Source organism: Lepidochelys olivacea (assembly GCF_965140295.1).
Source record: "Lepidochelys olivacea isolate rLepOli2 genome assembly, chromosome: 8".
Taxonomy (NCBI): domain Eukaryota; kingdom Metazoa; phylum Chordata; order Testudines; family Cheloniidae; genus Lepidochelys; species Lepidochelys olivacea.
Window position 1 is genome coordinate 52,896,608 of NC_140418.1, and position 18,922 is coordinate 52,915,529.

General features: G+C 46.2%; 1 protein-coding gene across 1 annotated transcript in view; it reads left to right on the forward strand.

The window, feature by feature from the left end:
• Positions 1 to 349: 349 nt before the first annotated feature.
• LHX4 (LIM homeobox 4) overlaps positions 350 to 18,922 on the forward strand; it is a gene marked incomplete at both ends in the record, with an annotated part of 59,005 nt that continues 40,432 nt past the window's right edge. The window contains one exon of the mRNA XM_084635824.1: positions 350 to 425. Within this exon, the coding sequence (XP_084491950.1) occupies positions 350 to 425 (76 nt within the window). The remainder of the gene's footprint in view (positions 426 to 18,922) is intronic.

The window sequence follows — 18,922 nt, forward strand, 5'->3', positions numbered from 1 at the left end:
CCAGTTTCTGACATGATGTAAGGGGATTGGCTGGAGGGGGCGGGGCCTCCCTGCGGAAAGTGACGTCACGCTCACTCCCTGCAGTGTGAATGAATCAAACCTGCCTTCAGGGGACCAGCATTCCAGCGAAAAGAGCTGCGGCAGCATCACTTTAACCCGGGATACACTAACCCAGGATAGCAGGATCAAAAGAGATTTGAAACAGACCAGGGCTAAAACAGGGCCACTCCAGTCCTCCAGCACGTGTAGAAGGATCAGCCCTGATTGTACTTTAAACTTAATGTTTTGTTTTATTTTTATAGAGAGATTAAAATAGAGCCGTTTATTTTTTATTTTCTATTTAAATAAAATGATGCAAAGCTCAGCACTCACTACAGAAGGTTCTGTCAAGGGGCTTCCAGAGATTCTTGGTGTGCCAATGCAACGTAAGGATTTTTTTTTCCCTCATTGATTTAATAATAAAGAAAACTGGCAATGATAGAAGCCTAAATGGTGCAGGGAGGGTGGCTAACTGCACTGTGAGATGTGGAGAGGCAGGGGCGGAAAAAGTATTTGAAAAATGTAAGACGGGTGGGTATTTCCATGTGAGGCAAATTCCTGCGAAGGGGCTGGATGAGGTTGGTTGCCTTCTTTTTAAAATACTAATAATATAGAGAGAAAAATAATAATATGCAACAGGGAAGGAAGTACCCAGAACAGAGTGGATATGCAGGATGATTGTGCTGATTGGGGAAGAGGGGCTGCTAGGCAGCTAATGGGAAGTAAACAATCTTCCTGGATGACAGCAAAATACTGGTCCCGCAGCCACATCAACTTTAAACCGCCTTGCAAGAAGTTGGGAGACCCCCTGAGCGCTGCATTCTAAGGGGGGAAATTTCCGGAAAGTGCACCCATCTTGCCAATTTGCTCCTAGGAGTGGGGAGACCCCAATGCAAGTCACCGCCGGGGAGTTTATTTGCAATCTGCTCTTCCCAAATGGGGGCGGGAGGAAGGGGAGAAGACCCGCTGAGCTGCCTGCCGGGGGAGATCCCAGGCGGTTGTTTTGTCAAATTGGACTTGAGGGTAGCGTAGCTCAGGCTAAGCTGTGAACTCTGATCCAGGAATAGACACAAGTTATATGCATAGGAGAGCTTAGTTGTTCCTGTATCAGGAATATAGCTATACTATAAGCATATGTATGTATCTACACGTGAGAGTGTGTGTGTGTAATATAGCTATGCATGTGTGTATGTATTATAACGTGTGTATGTACATATATATTTGTGCGAATGCATATATATATATATATATATTTGTGCGTGTGTGTATATATATATACACACACACGCTGGTATATATGTTGTTTGTGCATATATATATGGGGATATATATATGCACACTGATATATACGGTATATGTTAATGTAGATACATACACACATAATATAGACACATCCATACTCCATAATATTCGTTGCTTGTGTTATGACCCCGTATTTCTCGCTCTGTTCCCAATGCTGAGCACGCGGATCGGCCCCTCCTGTAGGCGATAGATGCTCTGGCAAAGGGCTGGCTCCCTGCTCCGCTCTGAATGCGGCGTCTCTCCTCCGCGCTCGCAGCCCGTGTGTTCTGGTTACACTGAGAACGGCCCTGGGGCATTTCTGCCTCGCCCCTCGGGTGGCCGGGGCAGCCGAGATGCCGCGTGCGGCTTTTCCCGGCGGGGCTTTGCCTGGTTTCCAGGGCTTTCTCGGGGAAGTCTCGGGTCCGCTGAAATGTGAAATCCGCCGGGCGCTCGGAAAAAGCATGACATGTAAATGACAGGGGAAACAGATCAAGAGTTTTCCGCAATTGCGGCCACAGGTCTCTGGCTAACCGGGGCGCTGGCATGCGGATGTGTCGGTGTGTGCGTTGTTATACATTACACCCTGTTGCTTGGCGTTGTGCGGAGACTGCCCGTCTCGTGCGTTGAATGGTTTCGCTTGGAGATCCTTTTGCTAACTCACTCCAGGCCCGGGTCGCGTTTGCAGCCGGGAAGGTGGTCACAGTCACTGATGAGGGGGTACTTTACAGATCCTCTGCCATCCCGCCCCCCGGCTTAGCGCCTCTCCGGCGAGATCTCTCTGGAAAGTGTTGGAACTGGCTGGCGTGTGGGGGGAAGTTATAGGAGAAGTTAGGGGCCTTTCACACCTAGTTTGACTCGTAAATCTTTGCTACCGTCTGAAACCCAGCAGAAGGGAAGTGCGGTTACTTTCTTGCGATAGCAGGGCACACAGAAGGGTGGTAAAAAATGTCCCAGAATGATCTTGGTCGATGGAATAAGAAGAACGGGTTTCAGCTTCTGGACTGTTCCTTTGTTTGTATTTGATTGTTTGGAGCCTTTCTAGATTTATCTTTCTGACCTGTGGTGCCCTCTCCCCGGCTAGAAAACTGGGGATTGTTTTAAAGGCTGTACGGAGCCCGTGCGACCTCATTTTATTCCGCTTTATGATCCAGAGGGGAAATTTCCTCCTTTTGCTACTGAGTTTTAAAATCCGCCTCCAAACCAACCTCCCGAATTCAGAGAGAGCGAGCGAGAGCGAGCGAGAATTAACTGGACCCGGCCATTTATCCAGAGATAGACCTGTCGGTCAGAAATAGGGTCCAATTTATAGCTCGGGTCAGAGAATCTGTATTTATAATGAAGAGTCAGTTGGTTTAGATCAAATACGGCTAGGTTGTATGTCAAAAATCCTTAAAATCCCATTGTATCAATCTGTCCAAATATTGATCTCTAGATCTAGACCGCTATCGAATGATGTATGGATACAGATCTCTCTCGTATACATATATAAATGTACAAACCATTATTTCTGCATATACGCACAATTATCTGTATATTTATAGAGAGATCTGTATCCAGGCATAATTAAATTCGTGTCTAGCTATATACCATTATGTATAGACGTATACAAATTATCTCTTTCTTCGCATACACAATATCTATGCTATATGTTGATAAATACTATAGATACATAGATACAAATGTACGTGTATCTACATATCTTGATCTAGTTATCTTTTTTTCTACAAAGCTCTGGCTGTAAAGGTATCTGTGTATTTAGAGACAGATCTTTCTTGTTGAATAGCTTACACACGAGTCTAGTATATTCCATTGATCAATTCATTCCTTGTCAGTCACCTTTCGTATTTTGGTTGCTTACATTTCGATGCCTAGCGGGTCACTGGCTGGCAGAGTTGAAATTCCTGACCCCGACAGGCAAAAGATGCTGTTTTCTTACCCTCCGCCTTGCCAGCGGTTGTGCTTGTGCAAGGGACTTGTAGATGGGAAGGACTCTGTGCCCCTCTCTGCTTGGACAGCGACCGGTCTTTAGGCAGCTCCTGGAACCCCCCCTTCTCACGCTCCCGCTGGGCACTGGGGCTCAGGTGAAAGACTGGGGGGCTGCAAAGGCTCCTGGGGCGGGCATAGTCCAGATCCTAGTGGATTCTGGGTTGGGCAGAATCTTGCTGCAGGAATCTCCTCCACTTAGGCTGGAGCGCTCCATCCCTTGGGTTTCCTGAGCAGCAGCTCCCGGATTCTCCTGATTTGCAACAATACTCTTCCCCCTCTCCCCCACCCCTCAGCAAACCAAACCAAAAACTCTTGAGTTGGAAATGTGTCCAGAGCAGCCCTGACATAGCGGCTGAATGGAGAGTCTGAGTCAAACATTTCCAGAGAGAGGGGACAGGAGCGATCCGGGCAGCCGCGTTTCACCTCTGGCTCTTTTATCTCCTTCTCTCATCCTTTCCTCTGATGGGGTTGTGGCAGGTGTGTTTGTATTTTGTTTGATTAAATAAATGCAAAAGCCGCGCAGAAAGCCCCCTGTGCGGGGATGAGAGATTGTTGCTTTCCAGTGACCCCCGGTTCAGAGTCCTCTCCGTACGGAAGAGGAGACATGAGACGCGGGTTGTGAATTTCACTAGCCCCCTTGCTTTGTGTTTGCTGTGGACTGTTCACCTGCTACCTTTGCTGTTCTAGGTACCAGCCCCAGGGATTTGTTTTTAATTGCTCTGAGTTAGCAATATTTTTTCTACCAGTGAGAAACTGAGTCCGACTCTCCTTCTCTTTCTTTCTCTGCAGTGTACACCCCCTGTTTTCTGTTTATCCCAGACAACGAAACGATGACTGTTCTAGGCAATCGTCCCTGTTAACAATTGTTTTAAATTCGACTAAACAAGTAACCGATTACAAATAGGGTGTGATGAGTGTTTGGTTCCGCTCCCCGCGCTTACAATATCGCTCCCAGCAGGCGTGAGAGAAGGTCTTACAATTCCCTTCGATTCGAATTCGAGGAACCACCTGGCTTGAGAAGGAATGTTAGATCGAAAAGTCCTCCCTAAAGGGCGGTAGGAGACACTGCGGATGAGAAGAGCGGAGGCCTCCGTGTGGGGTCCGATTTCCCCTCTATACTGGGAGTCCTTGACCCCCTGCGTCCCAGGCAAGAGGGAAAATCACCCTGTGCTATTGGCCTATGGCCAAATCCCAGGGCTCCCCAGCCCTGGGCGACGTCCCCTTTCCTGGCCGGGAGCCTGTTTTAGCATCTTTGTAATGAAACTCATCTCTAGCTCCCTGGGACTCTTTCCCACTAATCCGGTGGAGGAAGAAGTAGCTCAGGGATGTCTGGAAAACGCCGTTTACAGGACTGGGATGCGGGGCTCCGGAGCTGGTTGATTGATCCCTTGAGGTGTCCCATATGCAGCCCAGCCGGGGCCACTCAGTGCTGGGGTCAAGATCAGAGGAAGGGGCATTTCCCTACCTGCTTCGCAGCAGGAGGAAACTCCGCCGACCCCACCGCCGCCCAGTGCGCTTCCCTGGGGCGTAGTTTTCCTTCCTCCTGTTTGCGCAGAAGGACATTCCGTCCCAGCGGGTGGGTGGTGAGCGAGGAGGAGGAACTGGTTTGGATGAGAAGAAAATTCAGGCACTGATATCTCTGTGAGCTGATTGCGATAGCGACAGGAGACAGACCTCAACAATTCAAAGAGCCTCTCCATCCCCACATACAGATCGATAGATAAAACTATTTCTCTATAGAGAGATCTAATTCGAATTGTCTATGGATAGAACGTATTTATCTCCTCACACACATATAAATGTAATTGTTTTTACACCTGGATCCATGGAGATAGATTGTTTGAATTAGAGCTGCCTGGATAGATTTTGTATCTATGTTCCTGTATTTGTCTGTCGACGCATCGTTTATTAATCGACGGATATAGAATTTGTTGTCTGCGCTGTGGCGGAGGCTTTGTTATGCGTGTCTGTTTCTAGCCTTATATTTGTGGATTAGTGTTGAAAAGACTAAAGCGATTGGGTTGGTTCGTAAAGTCTCATTTACTGTCTGTAAAAATGACCTGCCCTGGTCAGAACTTCATCCCAAACCCAACTGGGCAATGCACAGCCCTTCTCTGGGTTTAGCTCACCTGAGGGTGAGTCGTCTCTTTCCCAGCCGTCCCTTTGCACGTCGGAAGTGTGCCTCTGAATTTGGGGAAGAGGCAATTTCCACCCGCCGCCTACCCCCTGGGTCGCCTCTTGTTAACTTCGCGATTATCCCGCACATTCCCGCCGGTTCAAACCTTTCCCCTCTTCCCAGCCAGTCGTTGGCCCGGTAGGTTATCAGCGTCAAAAGCCCCTTTCCAAGTTGGAAGAAGTAAACGAAACCTGTAGGATTTGGGGAGGGGGAAAAATGATTCCGATCCGAGAATCTCTCGCCTGCTTCGTATTTTTTCTCTCGCCTCATAGCCCACATTCCTAGAGATGTATCTGGTATGAATTAGCTCCCTGGACTAGTGCAGGATTAAGCCGGGAAGGTGATGGGGAAAGACAAACGCCGAAGCGCTTTTCTGGGGTTGTGTGTAGTTTTGCCCTGGTAATTTCCTTTCTCGCCCTCCGATCTCCTACAGTCCTGGCTCTTTCGGGCTGAGAAAAGAAGCCTAGTTTGAAATCATCACAGATTGCAGGAATTACCCCCCCACCGCCCCCATGCGGGGATTTTCCTCCTCAGGTGTGCGCGGCGTCCCTTGCTCAGCACTGCTCCGGATCGCTCCTGAGGTTTATCAAATTGTGTGTTAGTTAAAGACCAGAGAAATGCACGGCGCCAAACCGAGCCCGCCTGCAGCGGAGACAAACGCGCCCAGCCTGTGTTCGGCTGCCCAGCGCCCGCTTTTTCTCTAGTCTAGTCAATGGCTAAGGGCTCGATCCCGTGCGCCCTGCTTTCCCGCTAACTTCACAGGGAGTTTGGGGGGCTCGGTGGATCAGGGTCCCGGCTGGGGAAGGTCTATCCAGGGCTGCTCCCGGGACACAACTGTGTTGTCGCACACTCTGGTGCCGATTCTGTGATGCATCCGCTCATTCTGGTGTTCGCTGGGGGCGACGCGAAGACGCTGCGGCGCGTTAATGGTGCAAGCGTTTTGTAGTAGCAGGGGCTATTCTGCTCCGATGTGACTTCCCCTGGAGCAGGAGCGGCCCGGGACTTGCCACCAGCCCTTGCGTAGCACACCTGCTGCGGCCGCTCGGCTTTGTTTCGCTTCCATTGAAATGTCGCTTCTGCGGCAGGGCGAGCAAACACAACTCGGGAGGCTGATCCTGAGAGAGCAGAAACTCCACAGTGCAGAAGCGAAACCTTGTGTGCACTACCCAAGGGCTGGGATCAGATTCCCCAGCCCCCTCCACCTCACCCAGGAAAACGGCCCCTCGATCTTTCTTGCTGTCTTCCCTGCCTTGTTGGTCAGGGAAGGCTCACAACGCCCATAAAAGGGATGCCAAGTCAAAGGGCTGAGAATTCACTTCCTAACATCAAGCCATGAGGAGAAAGCCCGGGAGTGTCCCAAGGGGGGAAAGACAGCGGTGGAAAGCCCCGGATCTCTGCAGTGTTCCGGGTACCCCATGGCATCAGCGAACCCCAGAATCCCGAGCCCTCTGAATGAAATATTTGTGGAAAGAGTGACTCATTGAACAGAATGTCAGGTCAGGCATTTTACTGATTTCGATTAGCGGGGATTAAATCATGTTATTCCTCCGCCTTCTCTCCTACAAACAAGCTTCAACAAAACATAGGGCTAAGTATTATCTATCATCTATCTATCTATCTATCTATCTAAATGGATATTAGCTCCAACCCAGCGAATAATCATTCCCCTCCCTGTCTGCTCCCCAAACATTGCAGCTCTGAGAATCAGAAACTGAAATTGGACTAGACAGGAAAGGGAAAGTGTCTTCACTGGGTCCCATTGTCCCAACTGAATGCATTTATGCAAACGAGCAGAAATAGTGAAAAGTCAACAGGGTTTTGAGAACTTTTTCAATCGGTTTTTCCAGGAGGAGAAGAGTGGCTTCCATGTGTTTGTTCTGTACAGAAATTGGTTCACAACATAGGCACATTTCAAGTAGCGACGCGTGCCTCTCTGAGGTTGTGATCCAAACCTGAGCAAAGCTGAAGCGTTCCGTGAAGTTTGACAACTTCTCCTTGTCTCACCTGGTTATACCAAGGTATATTGCAAGCGTTGTGTTGTAAATTATCCACTGTGACCTGTCCTGAGAGCTCTTGGCCTCAATGCACAACAGGATGGACTAAAAGGAGTGTCAGCCTTCACTCCGGATTGCTTGGCTGTTGCCAGTCTGTCTCACTTACCTTTTTGTCTTAACAGTAGATTTTTGTTTGTTTGTTTGTTTTGTTTTAACACAAGTGACGAGTCTGATTTTCCCGGCGTGGTGGCTACAAGGGGTTGAGTTACTGGTCAGATCCGGGGACTAGGGATCAGGAAACTTGAATATTCCTGACTTTGCCACTCACTCGATGGCACTGGGAAAGTCACATAAAGCCAGATTATGTCCCCTTCCTTCGGGCTGAATAGCACTTTCCTCTCCATTTCCAGTGTGAGGGAAGCAATTGTTTTCTCGCTGGTAAAACGGAGCTAACACCTGCCCAGCCCGTTGAAATCCGTGTTGCTATTATACATGCAAGCCATTGCTGTGTTTTTCTGCCCGTGCCTCCGCTGCAGTCCAGGCCGTGGGGTGGGTCCAGCTGCGCTGGGACTCAGTGAATCTCTTTGCACCTGGGGAGGGTCCGCGCGGCTCTTGCACGTGGCTTGGAACAGAGCTGTTAGCAGGCGCGGCGCCGGCCTGCTCTCCCCCCCCCCCGGCCTCCCCAGGGGCTGTGGCAAAGGCAAGGCAAAACTAGGCAATAGGAAGAGCGTGCTGGGTGGCTCACGGCACGGGGAATCAACGGGACTCGGCAGGATTTTGTGTATGGTCACCGCAACATGAAACTGACGCATGCTTTAAAAACAGGCTGCAGTGATACTGTGAGTTTGCGGCGCCCAATCCTCCAACCCCTCCTCACTCGCACAAATAATCCTCCCTCCTGTGTGTAGTCCCATTAGCTTCCGTTGGACCTCTTGATGTGGGGAAGAATTTGAAGCCGGAGATAGTAACAATTTTACCGGTGTTAAAATGCAGCTGTTTCCATTCTTGTTCAGTGATCAGGCTGTGAGTGAGTGGCTTGCACAATGCTATTCTTGAAGGGGAATTAGGGTGGCTGGCGACTGTATTCTTTTAAACTGCAAACGAAACCAAGTATGAACCAAGCAAGCCACCATTTTCTTCTACTTCCTGTAAACTAAAATAATAATCCTGCCCAAGCTGATTTAAACCCAATGCTTTTTTAATTGCTTTCAGCCGGTGAACTTCGAGCCCGAGATGACATTTTTAGGGTTGAATTATGAACTTCTCAGTAATGGAAATACTGACACGAGCTTAGCTAGAGTGGCACCAGTGATACTGCGATGATAAATGAATGACACCGCTGGGCTATCGCCTGCCATCATTCCGCACGCAGATCTTCAGGGGCAGCTTTGCAGTCAAAGGGGTGGCAGAACACGGCCCGTTCTAGCTGAGGAGCGCGCTGACGTTGCCTCTGCTTATACCGGATCTGAATGTGTCCCAGTGTCTTTTCCCGCTCACACCAGTTTTTCAGTCTATTTGTGTTTTAGTCTGGGGGAGGGTCTCTTTGGGGCCTGATCCTGGGAAGTGCTGGGTGCCCTCAACTCCCATTGGCTCTCAGGAAAGGGACTCAGAACCTTGGAAGTTGGGGCATTTTTTGGACTGATCCAAACCCCATTGGAGTCAACGGAAAAAGTCCCAGTGACTTCTGTGGGGTCAGATCAAGCCCTTTACATGGAATAATTGAATTAACTGGATATTGTTGCATGGTGTCTTGGAGGGTATGATCAGAGTGCAAAAATATATGAAGAAGGCAAATAATAACGAGTAAAACATAAGTTTAGGTTGGTGCCAAGGGTATAGCCTGGGCTAATAGGAAGACACTAAGAAAGGGAAAATATAGTGTGAATGTCAAGAGAAAAATCCTATGTGTGAGATCTGTAAGGCTGTGGAATAGCCTCCCCTGAAAGGTGCTAGAAGCCCCATCATTTGAAACACAGGCTAAGCCCCTGCAAGCCACAGTCTGGCACTGGTTCCCAGGGAATATATGAGATGGTCTAGTAGGGCTTTTTAAAACCCTGTTGTCTATTATTCTATTTAAAAACTCAGCTTCCCCCAGATAACCAGTGAGTGAAAGTGAACATTGTTTGAGCAGCATGTGATCTCAAATAGTTAAAGACAAAATACAATTCTCGGCTTTATTAGACTAAAACAAAACTTAGAATGAGAGAGAGGCCTTAAAAGCTGGAAGCATGGGATTCCTATTCCAGCACAGGAGTGCTGAGGGACAGCAGAGAGAAGTCAATGGAAAGAAGATTCACTGTTAATTGACAGATGTTGTTGTCTACCCCTGGCACTGAGGATACCTCTCTGGGGGAGGGAATTCCAGTTATTAAGAAGAGACAAGTATTAGTAATGGGTGAGCCGATCATTAGAAACATCGATAGCTGGGTTTGCGATGACCGGGAGAACTGCATGGTGACTTGCCTGCCTGGTGCGAAGGTTGCGGATCTCTCGAGACAACTAGATAGTCTTCCACGTAGTGCTGGGGAGGAGCCGGTGGTCGTGGTACATGTAGGTACCAATGACATAGGGAGGGATAGGAGAGAGTCCTGGAGGCCAAATTTAGGCTGCTAGGTAAGAGATTGAAGTCTAGGACCTTCATGGTAGCATTCTCTGAGATGATCCCACTTCCATGAACAGGCCAGTTAGACAGGCAGAACTGCAGGGTCTCAATGTGTGGATGAGATGATGGTGTAGGGAGGAGGGGCTTAGATTTATTGGGAACTGGGGAAACTTTTGGGAAAGGGGGAACCTATACTGGGAGGGTAGGCTCCTCCTAAACCAATATGGAACCAGATTGCTGGTACTTAACATTAAAAAGGTTGTAAAGCAGTTTTTAAACTAAGGGTTGGGGAAGGCCGACAGGTGTGGAGGAACACATGGTTCGAACAGAGACATTCCTTAGGGTAGGATCTAGTAATGGAGATTGTCTATGTCCTACTAAGAAGGAAAGGATGGAAGATGATAAAATACAGGCAGGATCTGATGAGAAACAGTCAAATGATGAAAAATCTCATTCAATTACATCATGTAATGGGAGACAGCTAAAAAGTGACAAGCATTTAAAAAGTGCTTATATACCAATGCTAGAAGTCTAAATAATAAGATGGGTGAACTAGAGTGCCTTGTATTGAATGAGGATATTGATATAATAGGTATCAGAGAGACTTGGTAGAATGAGGATAATCAATGGGACGCAGTAATATCAGGGTACAAAATATATCGGAAGGACAGAACAGGTTGTGCTGGTGGGGGAGTGGCACTATATGTAAAAGAAAGCTTGGAATCAAATGAAGTAAAAATCTTAAATGGAGCAAATTGTACCATAGAATCCTTATGGATAGTAATTCCATGCTCTAATAATAATATAGTGGTGGGGATATATTACCGACCACCTGCCCAGGATGGCGATGGTGACTGTGAAATGCTCAGGGAGATTAGAGAGGCTATTAAAATAAAAAACTCAATAATAATGGGGGATTTTAACTATCCCCATATTGACTGGGTACATGTTACCTCAGGACGGATGCAAAGATAAAGTTTCTTGACACCTTAAATGACTGCTTCTTGCAGCAGCTAGTCCTGGAACCCACAAGAGGAGAGGCAATTCTTGATTTAGTCCTAAGTGGAGCACAGGATCAGGTCCCAGAGGTGAATATAGCTGGACGGTTTGGTAATAGTGACCATAACATAATTAAATTTAAATCCCTGTGGTGGGGGAAACACCACAACGACCCAACACTGTAGCATTTAATTTCAGAACGGGAAACTACACAAACATGAGGAGGTTAGTGAAACAAATATTAAAAGGTACAGCAGCAAAAGTAAAAACCTTGCACCACCATAATAGAGGCTACACTTAAATATATACCCCAAATTTAAAAACATAGTAAGAGAACCAAAAAAAAGTCACCATGGCTAAACAACAAAGTAACAGAAGTGGTGAGAGGCAAAAAGGCATCCTTTAAAATATGGAGGTTAAATCCTAGTGAGGAAAACAGAAAGGAACATAAACTCTGGCAAATGAAGTGTAAAAATATAATTAGGAAGGCCAAAAAAGAATTTGAAGAACAGCTAGCCAAAGACTTAAAAAGTAATAGCAAATTTTTTTTTAAGTACATCAGAAGCAGGAAGCCTGCTAAACAACCAGTGGGGCCACTGGACAATCAAGATGCTAAAGGACCACTCAAAGACAATAAGGCCACGGCAGAGAAACTAAATGAATTCTTTGCATTGGTCTTCACGGCTGAGGATGTGAGGGAAATTCCCAAACCGGAGCCATTCTTTTTAGCTGACAAATCTGAGGAACTGTCCCAGACTGAGGTACCATTAAAGGAGGTTTTGGAACAAATTGATAAACTAAACAGGAATAAGTGACCAGGACAGATGGTATTCACCCAGGAATTCTGAAGGAACTCAAATGTGAAATTGCAGGACTACTATCTGTCATCGGTAACCTATCATTTAAATCAGCTTCTGTACCAAATGACTGGAGGATAGGAAACAAAGGGTAGGAATAAATGGTCAGTTTTCAGAATGGAGAGAGGTAAATAGTGGTGTCCCCCAGGGGTCTGTGCTGGGCCCAGTCCTGTTCAACATATTCATAAATGATCTGGAAAAGGGGGTAAACAATAAGGTGGCAAAATTTGCAGATGATACAAAACTACTCAAGATAGTTAAGTCCCAGGAAGACTGCGAAGAGCTACAAAAGGATCTCTCAAAACTGGGAGACTGGGCAACAAAATGGCAGATGAAATTCAGTGTTGATAAATGCAAAGTAATGCACATTGGAAAACATAATCCCAAGTATACATATAAAATGATGGGGTCTAAATTAGCTGTTACCACTCAAGAAAGAGATCTTGGAGTCATTGTGGATAGTTCTCTGAAAAGATCCACTCAATTTGCAGCGGCAGTCAAAAAAGTGAACAGAATGTTGGGAATCATTAAGAAAGGGATAGATAATAAGGCAGAAAATATCATATTGTCTCTATACAAACCCATGGTATGCCCACATCTTGAATACTGCATGTAGATGTGGTCATCCCATCGCAAAAAAGATTGGAATTGGAAAAGATTCAGAAAAGGGCAACAAAAATAATTAGGGGTATGAAGCATCTGCCATATGAGGAGAGATTAATAAGACTGGGACTTTTCAGCTTGGAAAAAAGATGACTAAGGGGGGATATAATAGAGGTCTATAAAATCATGATTGATGTAGAGAAAGTACATAAGGACGTGTTATTTACTCCTTCTCATAACACAAGAACTAAGGGTCACCAAATGAAATTAATAGGCAGCAAGTTTAAAACAAACAATAGGAAGTATTTTTTCACACAACGCATAGTCAACCTGTGGAACTCCTTGTCAGAGGATGTTGTGAAGGACAAGACTATAACGGGGTTCAAAAAAGAACTAGATACATTTATGGAGGATAGGTCCATTAGTGGCTATTAGCTGGGATGGGCAGAAATGGTGTCCCTAGTCTGTGTTTGCCAGAAGCTGGGAATGGGCGATAGGGGATGGATCACTTGATGGTTACCTGTTCTGTTCATTCCCTCTGGGGCACCTGGCATTGGCCACTGTCGGAAGGCAGGATACTGGGCTAGATGGACCTTTGGTCTGATCCAGTATGGCCATTCTTATGTTCTCATGAGTGAGCCTCAGACTAGTTCAGGGCTGGAATCTGGAGCCCAAATCAGTGTTTTGGGGGAAATTTTCCTCTCCTTTACACTGGGGCAACCCCACTGGGCATAATTTGGACCTTTCATAGATTCATTCAAGCTGGTAGAGCTTCATCTAGTGCAACTCCCTTCAACATGGCAAGGCCGAAACAGTCTCCTCTCTGGCCAGCCGGAGCAAAGCTCAGCTTCTCCTGGGCACCAGGAGCAATCTTAGCTTCTTCTGAGAGAGATTTCCATTTCCCCTTTGGAGAGCCTGCACAAACCCTGTTGCTTCTGAGAAAGTTCCCTTCTTTACTCCTATCTTTTCAATACTCCCAGTACTTAGGGGAACCAGGAAATGTCCATCCCCAGGGCTTTTTGTAGGTTCAGGAATTCCCATTGGTTTTAAAAATCCTGGATTTTGAGAGACTGTATCCCAGTTATACAAGGGTTTCAGAATGAAATTTCTTGTAACAAGGCAGTTAAACATCTATCTATCTATCTATCTATCTATCTATCTATCTAAACATTTTTGTAGTGGGCAGATATGAATATATTCAACCTACTTTATGATAGGTCATATTATAATGTTTATTTAGAGTTGCTGAGAATAACAAGCCATGAAAATGAACCTTAAGTCCATTTCTACATATCACTAGGACTCCCTGAGAGATAGCAGCCATATACTACGAACAGTGTTATGCTATGTTCAACAAATGTATGATTTTAATTTGCATTTGATGATGTTAGTAGAGTATAAACCAATAGCTGTAACATGCATCACCCCTTTCTTTTACATTATTGTTTTTGGAGGTGTTTTATTGCAAAGGTTAAAACCGATTCCATCCTGAAACACCCTACGTCAGCCCAGGGCAGTGAATGAACTGGAATCTGGTTTTATGGGATTCCTTCTCTTTCTTTTTCTCTTTCTCTTGGTATAGTTTTCTCTTAATAAGATTTTCCTTTCTGTTCTCCAGTCGGAATAATGAATCTGGGGCTATCTGAAAACATGTTGCTGCAATACAGCACCTGAAAGTCCTTTACAAAAATAAAATCAGGCCAGATCCAAATCCAGATCAAGCCAGATCAGGCTTGTCTACACTTTCCGGAGGATTGAAGCTGTGGCGATCGATGCATCGGCGGTTGATTTAGTGGGTCTAGTGAAGTCCCGCTAAATCAACCGCTGATTGCTCTCCCATCAACTCCTGTACTCCACCCGATCGAGAAGAGTAAGGGGAGTCGATGGAAAATAGTCTCCTGTTGACGTCACGTAGTGTGGACCCCACGGTAAGTAGATCTAAGCTACGTCGATTTGAGTTACACAATTCATACTCAAATTGCGTAGCTTAGATCGACTTTTCCCTTTAGTGTAGACAAGGTTAGTGTAAATGGGCATAGCTCCACTGAAGTTGATGGAACTACTGCCGTGGAGACAAGCAGGGGATATGGCCCATTAGCTCTGGTTCTGACCTTGTCTCATGTTATCTCATGTAACAATATAGGGCCTAATCTTGCAGCCCTCACTCAGGCAAAACTCCCATAGGCTTCTTTCAGTACTTCTGGATGTCATTAAGCTCTGCCCATACAAATGACATCACTGTTTCCATAGTAACTAATGCACTTCAAGGAGGAAATAGCAGAGCAGGATTTTTTTTAAAGGACAAAAATTAGTGGCATAAACAAAATATGTGATGGCGGGGATGCTATAAAGTTTTCATTGCTGCTAATCTGGGAAAAGCTACATAATTCACTCGTAGCTCAGGCACCTACAAGTAATGTGGTCATTGCAAACGCCTGGCAATAAGTTCTTTATGCTGCCCCACATTATGGGCCCAATCCTCCACTAATTACATACACAAAGTTCCCATTGACATGAGTGAGTTCTGGGTGTGCAAAGAATGCAGCATCAGATCTATCTGTCTATAGCGATCTAAAATTTAGTGTGTGGGAATTAATCTTTCCAATGAGAGATTAAAACCTGAGCTTCTGTCTGCTGAGCATGGACCTTAAGGATCCTATAACAGGGTCATTGGTCAGCCAATATCTTCTCCTCTATTGCTGTGCAGTGTGTTATGCAACAGTCAGCCAGGGCTCTTCATCTCCAGAGGTGGCTGCATGGCATTGGTACTGCATGTACGTAGTCTTTGAGATGAAATGCCTATATGAGTGTAATATTTTGTATATCAAACCTCTCCTTTAGACCCACCTCTGCTGTGACACATATAAGGAACAGAGCAATTAATGAGGATGAGACTGAGGGGCAGATGGGATTAGTTGTCTTTTACTTTATTTATAATAATTTTAAAGCAGCAAATTTGTATGAGTGTTGAAACATTGTATATATTGATTGCGTCCCTATCTCCAGGGCAGGGACCCTGCCTTCATATGTGTTTGTACGGTTTCTAGCACAACAGGGCCATGATCCTCACCCATGCTTTGCAGTGATACTGCCATACATGTGTTAAATACTCCCCCCACCTCCCACCCCGCACCCGATAGGTTCTGATTGACAGCTCCTTGAAGTCAAGGGAAAGTCTTCAAGGGGCTCTGGATTAGACGCGGAGTGATGTCATTTATTTTTTTCCTTTAAAGCCTGATTTTGCAGTTCCCACTCAAGTAGAACTTCCACCGGAGCCTACAGGGAGTGCACCTGAGCTAAGACCTCAGGACCCCAAGTCCTCCATGTAAACACAGATCGCTTCCTAGAACAGGAAAAGCAATTCTGACATTGGGCTGCAATGAAAAAATGTGGAGTTTTGTCTGCTTCAAATGGAGTTAGTTATCGTGTTATAGCCTCATAGAGGCTTTTTATTTATTTTTAAAGGAGTAGCTCCATTAGCTGCTACTTACATCTGTGATCAGTAAAAGCAGGTTCCTCTGTGCATGTACTATAAAGTGTGAGTGATTGAGATATGGAGCGGGAGCTGGATTTGGAATGCCCCAGATTTCAGGAGCATTCATACCTGAAGGGTTTGGTTCAGCCTATTAAAAAAAATGGGACCATCTGTAAAATTCCGAGTTGGATGACCTAACGTTTGGGGGCTCTGCTGTGTGGTTTGCTTTGGGACCCTGCCCATTCAGGATTCTCTTGGATTATCACTGCATCTGATTTCGGCGGCTCCCCTCAGTGACAAATGGACATGAAGAATTTCATAGAGTATTTCACAATCCATGTTGTTTCAATAATTAGCTATTTTTTTCCCTGACAGGGATAGATAATGCCATAAAGATGAAGCCAGTGTTATAAATCATTCCAAACACTGCCCTGATCTAAAACGTGCTGCTGGTGAATGGCACCCAAACAGACCACACCGTGTCTGTCGTTTGAGCATTGGCCTGCTAAACCCAGGGTTGTGAGTTCAATTCTTGAGGAGGCCATTTAGGGATCTGGGGCAAAAATTGGGGATTGGTCCTACTTTGAGCAGGGGGTTGGACTAGATGACCTCCTGAGGTCCCTTCCAACCCTGATATTCTATGATAAGCAAACAACCTATGAAGCCGAGCAAAGAATGGTACCAGAATCTGAGAACTAGCTACATTTATTTTAATGTTGATAATGGGGTAGTGCCAAGTTCTGCCCTGGCTGGTGCTTATAGGGAGAGCTGGGTGTATGTTCAATACATGGACCTCTACTCCTCCTAAAAGCTGTAGCCTGGGTGGGATCCCGTTGGGCAGGCAGAGCTGGGGGATGCATGGAGACGGGCATGCTTTCCTGTAGATTTTTAACAGTAAGGGTAATTTATTATTGGAACAATTTACCCAGGGTTGTGGTGGATTCTCCATCACTGGAAATGTTAAAATCAAGACAGGATGTTTCTCGAAAAGATCTGCTCCAGGAATTATTTTGGGGGAATTCTCTGGGGTGTGTTATCAAGGAGGTCAGACTAGACGATCACTATGGTGCCGTCTGACCTTGGAATCTATGAAAAGCCCCAGTGTTTACCTCTGGCTCTCTCATGCTGTGCATCACAGCTTACATGATATCCAGCTAGGGGAGCGTTTCTCAAATGTGGCTACCGTGGCTGCATGTGGCCACCAGGGGCTTTTCTTGCGGCCACAGCCTCCTGGGCTGTTATTGGGGCGGGGGCGAAGTAGAGGCCCCTCCCTGTTGCTCTGGGATGCACCACCTTTGTGTTGGTTGTTGGAGCCGCCAGCAGTGGTTGGGCCCTGCTCCCCCTGTGGAAAAAACCTGGGGCACAATGCTGGAGGACCAGGCAGCTGGTGAGATCCCCACCTTCCCAGGGGTGATGGGGTTCAGGCTTTAGGCTTCAGCACTGGGGTGGCGAGGCAGGGGGGTGGCAGGCTCTGGCCGCAGGGCTTTGGGCTCCAGCCCCTCCCACCTACCCTTCCCACCCTCATTGCTCCTGGCCCCCACTGCCTTCCCCAACCCCCCATCCAGGGCTTAATTTGTCCCCAGGCTTGACAGGGCTGAATAAGTCTGCGGTGAAAAGCAATACGTGTATGCTTGTTAATATCACTTTTCACAACAGACTTACTAGCTAGCAATAAATAAATTGCAATGATTTGGATATGTACGTATGCATACTTATTTGGTTTTACTAAAGATAATTAAATATTTTAGGAAAACGTGTGAGAGCGGCCACCAGCAAGAGTCAGTGGCTGCACTCGGAGGCCACCAAAAAGTTTGGTGTGAGTGCTAGGGAAGGATCCTTTTCTGCTGTGTGTTCTGGGGAATGTCTCCCTGTGATCTCTTTCCCCTCCAATGAAGCCACACAGCAGGAGGACAGGTCCTAGCCCAGAGCATTCAGTTTTCCAGTGATTTGGGTGCCTTGATTTGTAGTCTGAGTCAATTTGTCAGAGGGCGGTGGCTCAACCCTTTCTTGCTATCAGGCCCCTAGCTATCTCAGAAATGAGGCACTTTGCTTTAGAAAATCCTGGCCAGAAATCAATCAGTAACTAGTTTCTGGAGTTCACCATTAAACGGTGCTATTTCCTTTTTTTTAACTCTTAACATCGGTTGAAGAACATATTAAAAAATTCAAGACACAGAGGAATTTTCAGATTATTTTCAATAAAAATCTTGGGGTGGGGGAGGGAGTCTTCCTCCCAAAGTAAATGCTCAATTTTTTTTCTTAAAAAGCAAAATCAGCAACCAGCTTCCGCCTGTTGACTATAACGTTATCACGGTATAATGAAGCCTGCTTGGGTTGCTATTGGGCAGCTTTGAACCAAGGACTTCTAGTAATAAAACCATGGGCTTTTTTCACTTGAGCTAAAAGAGGACTTGTCCTAGGTGCCAGAAGTAGTAGTCCCTTATCCTCTTACGTCGTCCAACTGCTAAAGGAAGTCAGAGGCCTGCAGTGTGCTGGGATGGGTTACAAATGCCATTGCAGAGCGCCAGAGGCTGGCAGAATTTGGCCTGACTAGGGTGTAGTGATGCACACAAATCAGGCAGTGCGATTGCATTATATAACTCAACCTTGTCATGTGCTACTGTTTATCATTGTACTGTAAGTCTGATTTTTTTCCCCCATATGGTATTGGAACCATCCTGGGCAGGTTGACTCCACACTGAGGTTTCTTTCCTGTCGGTCTCAGGTTCATGTGACCCTGCCTCAGCCAATAGCTAGAGCCAGTAATGTTTGCCTCTAATAACAATTGATCATCTACTGTGCGAGAGCTACAGTGCTAGGCTATTCTAGGTCACATAATTCTGTCTCCTCTTATTGGACAGTGTTATCTGCAGTCCATGATCATCATAAATATCTGGTTGGGTGGACAGG